The sequence below is a fragment of the Mastacembelus armatus genome, chromosome 19 (assembly GCF_900324485.2).
Source record: "Mastacembelus armatus chromosome 19, fMasArm1.2, whole genome shotgun sequence".
Lineage (NCBI taxonomy): Eukaryota > Metazoa > Chordata > Actinopteri > Synbranchiformes > Mastacembelidae > Mastacembelus > Mastacembelus armatus.
The window spans coordinates 1354615-1372173 of record NC_046651.1 but is presented as its reverse complement, the minus strand read 5'-3'; the positions used below and the strand labels follow the sequence as shown (position 1 = coordinate 1372173).

Here is a 17559-nt window from a genome sequence, read left to right as displayed (position 1 = left end):
AGCAACATCTTACAGATGCAACTAGGAACAAAAAGAGATAAAGCCCCAGTATCCGCCAAGCAGCCAGCAGAAAATAGCATGTGTGTTTGGATTGTGTGTCTTTACCTTGCGTCCACCTGTGTTTAGCTTTATGGGTGTGAGGAAAGGGTCAAAGATCATGTGGCTGGTCTCGATGTTGACTGGTGACTGCCTCTTCCCCACGGAGCACAGGTTCCAAGCCGAGTTTACCAGCCCCCAGAACGATGGCACTGTAACACAAAAGACAGAGTGGCAGTTCAAAAAGATGAGCATCTGTGCTGAAGAGATAGCAGGGCATTCCACCGAGAGGTCACAGTGATGCGCAGAGGTTGTGCTTCAGTGTGTTTTCAATTTAGACCAGCCAGACATGGACACTGGGAGGAATGTAATTAGCAGGATTCAGTTGATGTGGGCTGTTGCTGGTCTGTAGCAGAATGTTGAGGTTGAACCTGTTGATTGCTCCAAAGGGATATTTCTTCTAATGTTTGAAATTTGTGTTTAAATGTATAAAGCTCTGTCATAATACTTTACTGTTGTTGTCATTATAATCCTACCAGTTGTTTTGAGATCATTGTTGTTGTTCTCAAGCTTGTCTGCTTTGGTATATGATCATTTAGTTTGGCCTCTGAAATTTGAATGAAATTACTGAATTTCCATTTGGTGATTGATTGATCTTATCTTTTGCTCAAATCTTATGCAGGGGACCTGTAAGGACATAAAGCCCATGCAGATGTTCATGCAAATACAGCAGATGCAGTTGAAAGAAATGAAAATAAACACAAAAATAATAAAAATGTAAAATCTCTTCAGTATGTAAAAACTCATTATTAAACGTAAAGTGTGACAGTTTTGTACCTGAGTGGTCCAGTGAAAACAGTTTAGGTTTTTTCTGTACTTATTTTACAGAAACAAATTTACCAGCAAAATGTTAGAACTGAAAGATGCTGTAATGAGTATTAATCAGAATTTTTTTAAAGAAAGAAAGATGAGAAAGCAGGTAAGACCACAGCTTATTAGACTACAACATAATTGTTTGCTTAGCACAGATGGTACTATACTACTGTCTCCTCTGTTTTCCTCCTTAATGGACACTAATATACAATTAGATCAACCAGCTTTAACTATCCTGTTCAGATTAGGAGGGCTCCACCAATTAAGAACTGTGCTTCTTGAATGTCGAAGACTTAAAAGACACAGATTTTAAAAAGAATTTTAAAGCTGTGGTAAACAAGACATCCTGGTGGGCAGTGTCCAACAGAAATATAGGGATATTTTCTCAGGCTCGACATAGCTTCCCCAGAGGCACTGGAGAGATGGCCTTTTATTCTTAATTTTATTCTCTAACTTAAACCTTGAACTAGGCCTGTCAAAATTAACGTGTTAACGCGAACTCATTTGAACTAATTTTATTGATGTGCGATTAACACAGCGCGCATTTCCTGTTTGAGCCATGGTCTAGCCCGTAAGCCACTGCAGCCAGACAGTAAAGAGTGCAGCAAGAAACAGAAATGGAGAAAGAAAAAGGTCCTCTGATTGGTAAATTCATTTACAAAACAATGTCTGATGGTTTTATCGACATCTATCGGCTCAGTGCAAAGAAAGAGAAATAATGGGAACTTGTGTTTTTTCTATGTTCTTTTTTTCCATGTGTTTAATAGACATGAACAAGTTCTTTGAAAAACATATCTACCATCTTTGAAACATGTCTATGTTGTTTATGCTGTATGTTTATGGTGGTTTCACTAATCATAAACATATATTTGCATAAAGCATCCATGTTTGTCCATGCACATGTTGATTAGAGTATTAAAAACTTGAAAAGTATTAATTTAAGGTACATTTAGAACAGATAAAAATGTGCGATTAAGTTGCGATTAATCACGAGTTAACTCTTGACAATCATGAGCTTAATCGCTATTAAATATTTAATCGATTGACAGCCCTACCTTAAACATATAATTAATCACACTGGTGTACATCATATAGATTTATCAAACTGAATGGAACAATGCCTCAGTTTTAGTAAGAAAAATACTTAGCACCAAGCCAACACTGTATAAGCTAGGATCATGTTCCTTTTATACAGTATTTGTATTGTGCCTGAATGCACTGATAAAGTGTCAATTAGTGGAGCAAAATGTAGCTCTTTATCAAGTGGAAGATGTTGATCCCCTTAGATAGTCTACTTGTTTGCATTCCATCCATCCATCCATTATCTATACCTTTTTCCTATTTAAGGTCATGGGGATCTGCTGGAGCCTATCCCAGCTCTCTTTGGGTGAAATGGTTGCATTCCCTGACAACTATTTTTGGAAGTGATGTCACTCTACAAGTCACTTAAGTTTGAACGCTGGAATGATAATTCTTCTTGATGATAGCATGGTTTGCTAGTTTTTACTGGAGCAGGCAATGCCAAGATGATAATCATGAAGCTTAGTGGGTAAAACTAATCTGCAGTGACTTTTTTGACAATTTGGTCAAAACCTCCCTGTGAATGGAGGAGATGTTACAGATCTGATAGGAGTAAAACCAGCCTGAAATCAGCTAACACATATACTATAAGACTGAGAAGACACAATGGCACAGTGAGAGAATGTCAGCACTGTAGGAGTGATAGGCATCTTAGCCAGTCATTTTCTTATGTAAGACTAGGCCAGTGGGATCAATAATTTAATTCCTTCTTAGGGTGGGAAGCAAAGATTATTATAGTCAACTTGAGCAAGAAGCTTGTTTCTATAATATTTTCAGGAGCCTAAAGCAGCATTTTCCTTTAGAAACACAGTATTAGGCAGGGATGACTCAGGCGAATTGTGCTATGCAAATTCCACTGAGATTTCCAATAAAAGCAGAAATAATTTGAAAATATGCAAATTCATGATGAATCAGAAGGAAGCAAAGCTCAAAGTCAAAGCCATAGTTTGTTTGTAGTGCTCACAGACAACGTACAGAGAAAGAACTTTGACTGTTCATATAAAAGCATGGACTTAAATGGCTAATTTCACTGTATTTAGTATTATCATGATGTTAGGGTATGTCCCATTGAATTTCCTACAATAAATAAATATTCAAAAACGTTCAACTAAAATAATTCAACAAGCAGAAGTGACCCAGAGATAAACAACCTGTTCATACAACTCTATAGCTTTTGCATTAATCCATTTAAAAAAAAAAAAAGACATAAGACAGTCAAAGTTTGGGACTAGCTAGTGAACAAGTGGCTAATTTAATAGCTAAAGTTATCTGTGGTGACCAAAACCTTACACAGTTCAAAAATTGGTCAGCAAAACAACTCTGAGTGAATGCTGATGTCCGTCCTTTACTGCTGGATGTGTAAACAGAAAGATGTTTGTAAAAAATTCCTGCCATATAAACTTTGTAAGGTCACACTGTTGAGTTTTCAGCTTGGATTGCTGTTCCTAGGTGGTCACAAATGTAAAAAATACAGCTTTAGTATTTAGAATAACGTAAGTGTGAATTAAAGGACACCACTTTAAGGACTACACCTCCTAGTTGGTTCAGTTTTCCTTCTGATACATAATTATTAGAGTGATGATTGATATGACATTTCAAGCAGGTGATACTATATGTACCTATGAAACACTAAATAAATGTGTGTAATAATATTCACATCTATGGCTATACTCCATCCAGGATGCTAACATAAACTAACTGTACAGAGTTAAAAATGAATGGGGGTTAAGACTGGCTGAAGTGGCTTATTACAGCCCTGGGATAAAGTAATGACCTACACTGATCCCTTTGAGGCTTTATAAATGAACAGAGAAAAAAAATCAATTCTCGGCATTTTTGCTAAAATGTATGTTTGAGTATGTCAAGATTTAAAAAATGTGATTAAGACAGTCTTTTAATTTGTATCTTTTTTAAAATCTACCTTAAAGGTGAAATAGATTATAAGCTATTTTTTGCAACCAACATATTATGGTACAAATGAAAAGCTTCAGGTGTTTCATTGCTTATAAACTGTTTCTTATCTATTATTTAAAAAAGCTCACATCAAGCAGAGTTAAGTCAGTATGTTGATAGAGAAGGTTAAAATTAATTAAACCATGTTATGGTCACTGCAACCAAAGTTATGCTTCAAATCAATTTGTAATAACCACCCACACTTAATCCTTCACTGAGTGAAGATAAAAAGATGGATACCACATATACAGTGTAGTGTTACAGGCGTAAGTTATGGCATTCTGTAAGGCCTTAGTCACACAACAGAGTCACACTGTAATAAAAAGCTTTGCTTTGTAACCCTTCTGAAGGTGGTTGTTGAGCTGTCCATACTTTGACTTTATCACAAGTTAAAAAAATGTGGACCTGCACCACACAGTAAATACTGTGGCTTTATGAGATATGCCTGTAAACTTGGCATCAAATACAATGTTGTACATTACATTGGTAAGGTGGCCAGCAGCTGCCTGTATTTGTCAGCAGAGTATGGCAGCATGGGACTACTTAAACAAGCTATTCTCCATTTCTGACATTTGTACAGAAGCTTGACAAACTTTGACAAGCTGGCCCCTCCACTTTTGCTTTGATATTCACAAAGCCCTGCCCAGTTAACTGCAATATGGGACCGAGAGGCAGAAGAGGTCCCTAGTGATTCTGGTGGGCTATGTATAACATATCATTGGCAATTGCAGCAGAAACTGCTTCTCAGATTGAACAGGCCAACTTTATATACACTGGGAGGGGGTTTATTGTCTGCAGTAGTAAGACAACAGTATTTCCATTAACCAGAGTGTAGAATCACCAAATGAGGGACTATCTTAAGGAACTTCATTGCACTTGTACAGCCCAAACACTTAGAGAAAATATGACAATCACTCTATGACTGCTACCTTCATCTCCACCACTATGGCTGCTCTCTCTACCTCCACCATCCCTCTGTTACAATCTGAACAGCTCCTTCCGTCTCTAACAGTGGAAAAGGTTGGAGCTCAGCTCAGGAGACTTCGGCCAGGGAAGGCAGCAGGACCAGATGGAGTATGTCCAAGGCTTCTGAAGGACTGTGAAGGACAACTATCTGTTCCTCTTCATAGGCTCTTTAACATGAGTCTCTGGCTGGAAAAAGTCCTGGTGCTGTGGAAGACTACTTGTCTAATAGTGATGCCAAAAACAGGGCGACTGGTGGAGCTAAATGACTATAGACCGGTGGCTTTGACATCCCATATCAGGAAGACCTTGGAGCGGTTCCTTGTCCGTCGCATGAGGCTGCAGGTTGAGGAGGATCTTGAGCCCCTTCAGTTTGCTTATCAGAAACACATGGGAGTGGAAGAGATGTGGTGCTTTACATGCTGCACCGGGCATATGCCTATCTGGATGTGCCTAGTTCATATGTGAGGATTATGTTCTTTGACTTCTCCATTGCTTTTAATACTATTCGGCCTCCCATACTGAGAGACAAGCTTCTATGTATGGGGGTGGCCCCCTCCCTGACGTCATGGATTATGGACTATTTGACATCCCGACTGCAGTATGTCAGGCTGGGGAGATTTGTTTCTGGGACACTGGAATGCAGCACCGGGGCTCCACAGGGTACTGTTCTTGCTCCTTTTCTGTTCACAGTCTACACTTCGGACTTTAGGTATAACTCAGAACTTGCCACATTCAGAAGTATTCTGATGATACAGCTGTGTGCTCGGTGGATGGGAGGGGGAGTACAGGGATCTAATGGAGTCCTTCACTGACTGGAGCAAAAAGAACTATCTTCTCCTGAACACCACCAAGACTAAGGAGCTGGTGGTGGATTTTAGGAGATCAAAAGCACCATGGCGGTCAGTCTGCATTGATGGACAGGAGATAGAGACTGTACAGACCTTCAAGTACCTGGGGGTGGTACTGGATGAAAAACTGGAGTGGTCTGTCAATGTGGATGCAGTGTACAGAAAAGGGCAGAGCCACCTCTTCTTCTTAAGATGACTTGGTTTGTACAGTGCCTGCAGTGACATGCTGTGCATGTTCTACCACACTGACATGGCAAGTACACTGTTCTATGGTGCTGTCTGTTGGGGGAGTGGCATTATGAACAGAGACTGTAGGCGCATGGACAAACTAGTGAAAAAGGCCAGTTCTGTGCTAGGCAAAGGGGTTGGACCCTCTAAGAACTGTGGTGGAGCAGCAGATATGGAGGAAGCTGCTTTCTATATTGAACAATAATAAACACCCCCTACATGATATACTGACTAAACAGTAGCAGCTGCAGTGGGAGGCTCATCTCACTGTGCTGCAGAACTGAGAGGTTGAGAAGATCCTTTGTCCCCACAGCCATTAGACTGTTTAATAGTAATTGTTGATATGTTATTTATGCTATTTCTGTTATATGTTATATGTTCTGAGTGCCTTTATCTGTTTATTATATTTTATATTTTATTTTATATTTTATAGTGACATTTCCATGTTAGAGTATGTATTTCTGTATTTCTATGTATTTATGTATCTCTATGTAAGAGTAATAAGAGTTGCAGGACAATCTGAATTTTCCCCATGGGGGATGAATAAAGTATCTATCTATAATGCAATTAACCATATCCTTTGAACTGAATTGATTAGATATAGTTTAGAAGGCACAAACCCATGTATATAATAGGGGTGTAAGAAAATATTGATTCTGCGATATATCAAAATATTTTATTCATATGATATTGTATTGATATACAAAATGGCTGTATCAATCTTTTTATTAATTATTTTTATTCATGTGAGTACTTTTGTACTGTATTTAAACCACCACTAGTTGGCACCAGAGCAGAACAACAAAGACATCTCACAGTAAGTGTTGCACTCGTTGGTCGCAGATCAGACACTCAGCATGGCTGCCCATGAGAAGATACGAGACACTCCTGTGGCAAAGCTATATCTGGACTCATAATGACTTTTGTAATAAAGAAGGGTGTACAGACTACAACAAGAGCTATGCCATATGTAAAATCTGCCACGCCAGAGTTAGATACTCAGGTAACACAACAAATCTACATGCACACATAGCCAGACATCATGATGGGTTGCAGCTAAATGCTTATATGAAATGAATTCTGAGTCTCAAATTACTCTTGAACAAGCTAATTCACCCAAGTTTCCATTAACCTCAACACATGCAACAAAAATAACAGTCCGTATTTCATTTCATCTGTAAAGACATGAGCCCTTTTAGTGTGGCAGTGAATATGTTGAGAATGATATGTTGTTACACTATACCTTCACAACTTTATACTGAAAAGTATTTTGTAGATGACACTATGTTAATATATTTTATTTTTATATTTAAAAAAAATCCTGCTAGCACATTTTTTGTTTGTGAAATACAGTTGCAGTCACTGTTTTGATTTTTAAAGAAAATGTATATCATAAAATTTTGTCCATGTAATTGTGTACTAGTATACAGGTGAGGTTTTCCCAAATTTTATATTAAAAAAGTAGTACATCATCTTTGTTACTGTATCGTGATATATTGATATACATCGTATCATGGTCCATGTATTGTGATGTGTATCATATCGCCAGGTTCGTGCCAATACACAGCCCTAGTATGTGCCACAGTTCACAATGTATCTCAGGACAAAAACCAAACATAACAGTGATATCCAAGAAACACCACAGACTTTGGTGATAAAATTGTAGTGAGGTGTGGCTCAGGGAAAGGGCCTAAAGCCATTCCTGAAGTGAGTGTTTACAGTGTTCAAAGTGAGAGCACACTGGCCTCAGTAAATGTGAAACTGAAGAAGTTTGGAACCACCAGGACTTTTCCTACATTTGGCCCAAGGACTTTGTTCAGTGAGAAGAACCCAACAGTCACTCTAAATGACCTTCTGAAGAAATATATTTAGGGCTGGCTTCAGGGAACCCTGAACCATCCCTTAGTTATGCTGCTATAGGCCTAGACTGCCCGAGGACCATCAGAGCACTGAGCTCCCCTACCCTAACCCTCCCTTCCCTTCCCCTCCCCTCTCTTCCTCTCCTCCCACCTCACATGTATATTCCACCATTGAATGTCACTAACCTTGTGCTCTCTCTCTCCTTCTCTCTCTGTTCTTTCTCTCTGTACCTTCTGCAGGTGTCCCCGGTCCTGGAGCTGTTTATCGCTGATGTGCAGTTACTGGTCCCACCAACCTGCAGTGTCTATTTGTTGTTTATTGTTGCTGTTCTTTTCTCTCTGCTCTATCCACTCACCCCAACCGGTCGAGGCAGATGGCCGCCCAAACTGAGCCCGGTTCTGCTGGAGGTTTTTTCTTCCGTTAAAGGGAGTTTTTCCTCTCCACTGTTGCCAAGTGCTGCTCATAAGAGAATTGTTGGGTTTTTAGTTTTAGTTTTTGTAAAGTGCCTTGAGATGATTTGTATTGTGGCGCTATACAAATAAAATTTAAATTGAATTGATAGGTGAGCCTGCCTATCCATCTCAGCCGCTTTCCATCAATTAGGCCTTTATGGCAGTCATAGACAGACATTAGTTAGAGTAAAAGACATATGACTGGACTCTGAGCATAAGAGGGCAACGATTCTCAAGCCAAGTAAGATATAAATTGAGCACTGTCAGAGCTCCACACACTATTTTTGGAGAACACCAGGTACTGCTCATCATCTACCAAACACCATTCCTATATTGAAGACGACCTAAAGCAAACAACACTGGGTCTCTTCAAGACGCATTTCTTATTGTCCTTAAGGGGTCCAGCCAAAACGCAGACTTAAACCCCACTGAACATTTGTGCAGAGACTTGAACATGACAGTTCAAAGACACTTCCTGTCCAATCTGATATAGTTGGAGAGGGTCTGTCAGGAAGTATGGGATAAACTGCACAAATCCAGGTGCTCAAAGCTTGAAGAGACTTACCAAGAAGAATCGAAGCTGCTCTGAACAGGGCTTCTACAAAGTACTGAATTAAGGGTCTTAATACTGTTTGAGAGATTTCAGTTTTTGATTTGAAATAAATTTGCAAAACATTCTAAACACGTACTCACATTGTGATCATGAGTTATCGAGTGTATACTGCTAAGCAAAAACAGCAATTTTATCCAATTCAAATTAAAGACAACATAAAAATGTGCAAATAATGGTGTCACTAATGAGGTACCATAGTATTGCATCATACTCAAGCCAACATGCTTTCAGCAGTACTACTGTCACCATCTTCCCATAGAAGGAAAACCATCAGTATAGAATGAAAAACACCTTAAAAATGGGTCACTGAGTCATCATTTGGTAAAGGTAGCAATAAATGAGGAACAGCATTTGATCAGCGAGGTAGACTGAGCAGGTACAGGAAGTTGAGACAGCTCTGTCAATGGATATGTCTAATGCAAAAACCTTTATGAAAATAGGAAATTTATGTTCAGAATGGGAATTGAAATGTGAGGGAGTCTATCCATTAAAATGGGCCGTTTGTCGTGAATGTACACAGAATTATTAGCTGTTATAAGATTCCTGATTGCAACTACCGCGGCATGTTATCACTTACTGCTGACAGAGGTACAAACAGCTCTGTCAATCTACACACACTCTCTTATAGCATGGATACTCCTATATTTCACTTAGGCTGTTAAAAAGCATTAAAGTCACTTTCATTTCTTATTGGCAAGCTGTAAAGGTAAGCAGGGATATATGGTATGGCCTTTTGCAGATAGCGGACAGAGAAGATGTGTAAAGTGGAAGTGAAAAGGACAACAGTGAATGGGAGGCATCTGTATCATGACTGGTCTTCATTTCAAATTTTTATCAAAGGGCCTTGGCAATTAATTATAATCCAATAATATTATATACAAAAATGTTAAATGAGTCATTCTGGCATTGTTTTATTTTCCATACTCCTGCTATATTTTGGTACTAATCATTTTGTACATTTATATAAGTAAAATTGCAGGACTTACTTGTACTTTTCCTAAGTAGTACATACCGCTGATGCCTTGGCTCCAGTTTTCGTTTTACCTCTGCACCTCAGTGTGTTAGAAAAAGCGGAGTGTAGCGTGAATGTGAACACTATTATTTGTATTATTAATTACCGACCAGGCTGCAACAGCCAGAGAAAACACTGACAGCAGCAACAAAAGTTTACCCTAAACAGTTACCTCACTGAAGTAAGGTGGGCTAAGGTGGACTAAGGTCGCTAGCTAACAGCTGGTTGTGGTGTGAGCTGACTTGTATTGAAACAACAATATGGGTCCGAAGAAAAACCTGCCAACTGAGGAACTGGAGGACATTAAAACGTCACTTGACTTTCTCACAGAAGAAATTTCTGCTGTGAGTTTACAGCAGAAGAATATCCTGGTGCTAGTCGAGGAGGTGAAGGCTTTACTATGGTGGCCCACATGGGCAAACGCGCTGCAAATACAGAAATGCTGCAAATATCAAAAACACATGCAAGGGAGAAATGCTGCATATTTGAGGAATGGAAGTGCGCCAGGACTCTAGAGGGACCCTGAACTGAGGGATGCTATGAACAAAGATGGGCTAACTTTTAGACAGGCGTCATAAAAAAACGTATGTTTTCTGTAAGTTTTCTGTTACAGTATTATAAAAGTACAGTATTGTAAAAGATGACGGCTAAGTGTTTAAAAAAGAAATAAACAGAGAAATAGAAGTGATACACCAGATGTTATCATGACATTTGTAAATAGAAAGCATAAAATCGCTCTTCTGAAACAAGGGAAGAAACATAAAGAACAGATGTTTTCATTAATGAGCATATGACAAGAGCAATGCTGACATTGCTAAAAAAGCATGTTATCTGAAAAAGATGAATAAAATCCAGAACACATGGACCACAAACTAAGATATTCATTAAACTAAATGGAACAGCTGGTCAAAGTGCTCATGCTGAGAAGCATGGGAAAAGTACTCCTAATCAATATGGATTATTAGTAAGGTAATGAACAGGTGGACATCAGTAGATTAGTCAGCATAAAAAACAGATTACAGATCTAGTGGCTTTTCAAACCGCACACGTAATATTCAAGGCAAAAAATCATTACCAGTGTGATGGCCGCATGTACTGCCACACCCATCAATTGAATGTCGGTGCACTAAACACATTAGTTTCTTTAGTTTATAGTTAAATTAATTTCCTTCAGTTATATTGATTTTTAGTGTTGCACATTATAGTTTCATTTTGGCACACAAAGATACAAAGATCACATATTTGTTTAATGTAGTATATTTATTTTATTTGGTATCGACTGTACATTAGTTTCTATACGTAGCGCACACATTTAGCTTACTATAGCACATTGTCACATTAGTTTGTACTTTTTGTTTGAGTAAATCCAATTATTTCATTTGAGTTACCCGTGCCAGGTCACTGGTTGGTGTTGCTGTTGCTAGAGCCATCTTGGGTTGCTTGAGCAAAAGGTTCACTCCAGGGAGCAGAGGTCATAAATGCAGGAAGTGGCCAATCGGACTGCACCAAGCTTTTCCAACTTCAAGGGGAAGGTTTTGAAATTTGTTATTTACATAGTTTATATTAGTATTTTCATGCATTTGTTTTGGTTATTTGATTTATGTATACAGTTTCTTTATATTCTGAGAGAGAGGTATGTTTAGTTTATTAATAGTCTTTGAGTTACCAATGTGTGTTGAAAATGGTCTGATCAGCCATTCCCGTTTGTGTTAAGGTGTCAGGTTACTTTGTCTTTGTCATTTGGTCTGTTCAGTTAATTTATTTGATTAAATATTTTTCTAAATATTTTGCCTGGGTTTGTTTTGTTTTGTTGATCTCTTTTATGGGCCCAGTTTTTGTATACGTTAAATAATTTTTACCCTTTATGGAAAAAATAAAAACCCATTTTTGATAATTTTTCTGTTGCTCCCTTGTTTGCCTGTTCGGTCCCCTCACACCGGACAGAATTCAAAAATTATTCATTGGGAGGGAAGGGGGTTATAAACTAAGAGGTAAACAGAATTTTAAATCTGTGGGAGTGCGGACAACAAGGAAAGGTTTTTGTGTTTCAGTATGTGAAATTAAACTATGGAACAGTTTACATGTCGAGTTGAAAGAATGTCCAATCATCAAGCAATTTAAAGAAACAATTTATATGAGGTATAAAACTGTTGAATATGTTTAAAAATGAGTTTTGCTCTGGGTTGGTAAGTTATCTTTGGTTTCTCTTATTGTACTTGTACACACATACATATATTTTTTTGTATTCTGATTAGATTATTTAAACTTTACTCTTAAAATGATGTGTTGTAAAATGAAACATGTTTCTTGAAATGATATAGTGTAATATGGGTAGATAAGATAATAGTATATGATATGGGCAGAGGATGAGTACAGTGTATAATGTGTGTAGAATATATCGTGAATGGTATGAATAAATCTAATTAACTTATTTACTCAGGAAACTGGATGTAAATAAACAGTAATAATTATATTTATCCGTCAGAACAGGGGAGGGATTAAATAAGTGTACACTTCCTCCCACTGCTTTTCAAACACGTTTATATATAACGTGTCCTCATGTGTGATCTGTATGTGCCCTTATAGCTGTAGGAGGTGGAACATTCATCTGCATTAGTTTTCTTTTGTTGTTGTTATTATTGTCATTGTTTTGTTTTACTATTTTTTTTTAATTTACTTTTCTCTACTTACAGTGGGTACGGAAAGTATTCAGACCCCTTTAAATTTTTCACTTTTTGTGTCATTGCAGCCATTTGCCAAAATCCAAAAAGTTCATTTTATTTCTCATTAATGTACACTCAGCACCCCATCTTGACAGAAAAAAACAGAAATGTAGAAATTTTTGCAAATTTATTAAAAAAGAACAACTGAAATATCACATGGTCATAAGTATTCAGACCCTTTGCAGTGACACTCATATTTAACTCACATGCTGTCCATTTCTTCTGATCCTCCTTGAGATGGTTCTGCTCCTTCATTGGAGTCCAGCTGTGTTTAATTAAACTGATTGGACTTGATTAGGAAAGGCACACACCTGTCTATATAAGACCTTACAGCTCACAGTGCATGTCAGAGCAAATGAGAATCATGAGGTCGAAGGAACTGCCCAAGGAGCTCAGAGACAGAATTGTGGCAAGGCACAGATCTGACCAAGGTTACAAAAGAATTTCTGCAGCACTCAAGGTTCCTAAGAGCACAGCACAATCCTCAAATGGAAAAAGTTTGGGACGACCAGAACTCTTCCTAGACCTGGCCGTCCAGCCAAACTGAGCAATCGTGGGAGAAGAGCCTTGGTGAGAGAGGTAAAGAAGAACCCAAAGATCACTGTGGCTGAGCTCCAGAGATGCAGTAGGGAGATGGGAGAAAGTTCCACAAAGTCAACTATCACTGCAGCCCTCCACCAGTCGGGGCTTTATGGCAGAGGGGCCCGACGGAAGCCTCTCCTCAGTGCAAGACACATGAAAGCCCGCATAGAGTTTGCCAAAAAACACATGAAGGACTCCCAGACTATGAGAAATAAGATTCTCTGGTCTGATGAGACCAAGATTGAACTTTTTGGCATTAATTCTAAGCGGTATGTGTGGAGAAAACCAGGCACTGCTCATCACCTGCCCAATACAATCCCTACAGTGAAACATGGTGGTGGGAGCATCATGTTGTGGGTTTTTCAGCTGCAGGGACAGGACGACTGGTTGCAACTGAAGGAAAGATGAATGCGGCCAAGTACAGAGATATCCTGGAAGAAAACCTCTTCCAGAGTGCTCAGGACCTCAGACTGGGCCAAAGGTTCACCTTTCAGCAGGACAATGACCCTAAGCACACAGCTAAAATAACAAAGGAGTGGCTTCGGAACAACTCTGTGACCGTTCTTGACTGGCCCAGCCAGAGCCCTGACCTAAACCCAATTGAGCATCTCTGGAGAGACCTGAAAATGGCTGTCCACCAACGTTCACCATCCAACCTGACAGAACTGGAGAGGATCTGCAAGGAAGAATGGCAGAGGATCCCCAAATCCAGGTGTGAAAAACTTGTTGCATCATTCCCAAGAAGACACATGGCTGTACTAGCTCAAAAGGGTGCTTCTACTCAATACTGAGCACAGGGTCTGAATACTTATGACCATGTGATATTTCAGTTTTTCTTTTGTAATAAATTTGCAAAAATTTCTACATTTCTGTTTGTTTCTGTCAAGATGGGGTGCTGAGTGTACATTAATGAGAAATAAAATGAACTTTTTTGATTTTGGCAAATGGCTGCAATGACACAAAGAGTGAAAAATTTAAAGGGGTCTGAATACTTTCCGTACCCACTGTACATGTTTGAAATAAAATAGAGCAAACAAACAATGAAAAATGTGTTTAAATAAGTATTCAAATAATTAATAACTGGCCACCATTTAAAATTGTTTTAAAGCTGCATTGTTAATGTCACTAAATAAAAGCACAGAAGTCTTAGTGACCTAAACTACACAAAGTATCTGTAAATCCATCTATCCATCCATCCAGGCCTCCATCCATCCTCTATACTTATTCCAATTCAGGGTCACAGTGGGCTGGAGGAAATCCCACCTGATATTGGATGAAAGGCAGGGTACACCCTGGATATGTCACCAATATATCACAGGGATGACACATAGAGACAGGCCAACACTCACATTCACACTCACACCTACAGGCAATTTATAGTCATCAGTTAACCTAACCTGTATGTCTTTGGACTGTGGATGGAAGCCAGAGTACAGAATAAAGACATGCAAAACAAAACCCATGCAGACATTGGTAGGGCAGGCAAACTCCATACAGAAATGCACCAGATTCAAATGGGATTCAACCTCCGAATCTTCTTGCTGTGAGGCAACAGTGCTCACCACCACACCACCATGCTCCTCCACAAAGTATACAAGTCAGAAACAAAGAACCTTTGAAACTCCGAGTTTCTAAAACATAGCAGCATAGCTTCCTAAATAGTTAACTGTAAATTCTATGTGTTGACTTAAACCCTTACGATAGTGTGGCTTACAATTCATAACTCAACCTAAAGTAAACCCAAGACAGGCTTAGGGGGGTTGTTGTTGGTTGGATTTTAAGAAGGTAAAGATTTATCAGTAATCAGTCCTATTTTCTTTTGTCCAGTCTCTAATGCTTCAGCTATAACTATGATTTTCTCAAAATCTCTAGATTTGCCATCAGTGACCATACTTTACAACAGAAATGGTTTTAGGACAATAGTGAGGTCTACACCCATGAAGAGAAATATAACACTGTTGTCCATTTGTCCATATTTGACTATTTAGTCGGATAGAATGTGTGCTTTTCCACATAAAAATCTCAGCTATAAGGTTGTTCTCGGCCTGTCTGTGTGTGAGGCCACAGACTAATTATGCAGCTGCCTCAGCTGGGCTTGCGGTGCATGGTGGGTCATCCCTGTGGGCTTATTAGAGTTCAGGGTTGTGGTAAAGGTGGGATCTGAGGTCTGAGGAGACACTCACTGGACAATTAAGCCCTACATTAATTACTTCCACAACTGAGTACCTCACATATAGCCATGTACTCATAAATCCTAAGCCTGGAGAGACATAGTTTCTCATTATAGAGAGCAGCTCGGAGAATGCTGGCATCAGAATGTATTAAAAGGACTTGTGCAGACACACCCAAAGGGGATAAAGCTGTACCCAAGCCAGGAAAAACATATCTGTTGACCAGACCTTAGTGCGACTACAAAAAAGATTAAAGGCTACCTCCTATTTTCAAGTCACAATAAATGAGATGCACACACACCTACACATACACACACAAAGACCGGTGTTAGAGGTTGCAGAGGTATGTATTTCATTAAATAGGCCAAGGCGCAGAGATAACGTTAATGAAATGTCTTTATTCTGTCAACTAGATATGGATGAAAAGTTAGAGTAATAGTTTTGGAAACAGGAAGGAATTGGAGAAATGCAGAGTGGACACACATACATACATGCTCAAATACACTCAAATTCAGCCTCTTTCTCTCCTGATGTCTCTCTTCCCCAAAGACACAGACATATCCTGTACATCAGTTTCTTGGACGAGCATCAAGAAGCACATAAAAAGCACCTTCCTTTTTGTAACTGCTGATGCAAAGCTGGGTTGCAAATTCACCCGCAATGGGAGTGAGGGAGAGAGCGCTGAAGGAGACCCAACAGCCTGGGGATAAATGCTTACTTAAGCAGGTATGGAGACCAACAGCTTAATGATAATGAATGTCTAAGAGCAGCATTAAAGGAGCTGTCATATTCTGCTAGCTCTCAATTTGAAACACTGCTCTGACAATGCTGGTTCCATCTTGCTTACTCAATAGGGGCCATTTTAACAGACGTGAACAGAAGGAGATATGCTTTGTATAAAAGCTCTGGACAGGGACCAGGTGCAGTATAGTTATGAAAAAGTTGTTCCTGTTTAATGAGGCAGAACAAATAGAGAACAACTGTAAATTTGAGATAAAAAATAAAAGTGAGAGGGCTGGTGTATAACCAACATCTTTGCTTTGCTACAATTGTAATCTCTACATACAGTGTTTGCATAAAATGTGATGTTTTGATGAAAGGTGTGTTTTTGCATTGGGCTATGTGAACAGAACCAGTACAGAGACACACCCAGGGGCAGAGGCAGAGGTTTGACTGGCAGTCAGATAAACACAGCACAAACATGGCAGATAAATATGAGGCAAATAACAAACACTACAGACTTTCAACTGAGAAGGAATGATAAACTACACGTCACGCCACAAAGCTTGCACAAGGCAACATTGATGAGATGAGGACAAACACACAAGGCAAACCCCCTGAAAAGTAGCAAAACTAATAGTTTGCTTACTAGATTGTATGTTATTTTGATACTAAAACTCACATGTAGGTTTTTGTTTTCTGATTTCGGTGTGTTTAGCCGGGCCTGGGAACTATAGACTGCATGCTCCTTCTCTCGTTCAAATCATGTGCCCAACCAGCATTTTCATCTTGAGATATGAGTGTGAAGAATGAGTGAACACAGAAATAGCTACTTAAATCCTTTTGCCTGAAAGTGTAACAGTTTTTGCAGATTACCTAAATAGTGAGTTAACTTTGTCTTATAGGTACCATAGGCACTATAGCTAAGCTATATGAATATGAATGTCTGTATATATAAATATCTTGTATACACACATCCAGGGGTGCCACATGTGTTTGAGATGGAGTGGACAACGGACATTCAGAGAACAGAACAGGAGGTTTGGGTTTTCAACACAGACATCCCTAAATAATACAAATACCACTACAGAACTAGAGAGCAGTGCTGTTTCTGGTGTCCAAGGGTGAAACAGCCACTGACCCCCTGAGTTGATGGATTTGTTTTAGAAGACACAGATATGATATAGAACATAAACCTGCTTACTCAGCTCCCTAAATGATGAAATTTTTATGTTGGCTGAAACAAAAGGTAACTGAGCCACATGGTCAGGAAATAAGCAGCAACTAAGCCTTTTTGAGAAGTCTCTGGGAGGGGTGCTGAAAGCTGAAAGCACCTCCCAGAGACTTCTAAAAAGGTTGCGTACTCTGCACTGCTGTTCGGCCCATAGGCCGAAACAACAGTGAGACTGGGGAGCTAAAAGCAAACCCACACCAGCTCGACG

The 17559-nt window shown here is 39.1% G+C and overlaps 1 protein-coding gene across 1 annotated transcript in view; it reads right to left on the bottom strand.

Moving 5' to 3' along the window:
* ca10a (carbonic anhydrase Xa) overlaps window positions 1–17559 on the bottom strand; it is a 225703-nt gene that overhangs the window by 130905 nt on the left and 77239 nt on the right. Inside the window, exon 3 of the mRNA XM_026315653.1 lies at window positions 106–248. Coding sequence (XP_026171438.1) covers window positions 106–248 — 143 coding nt within the window. The remainder of the gene's footprint in view (window positions 1–105; window positions 249–17559) is intronic.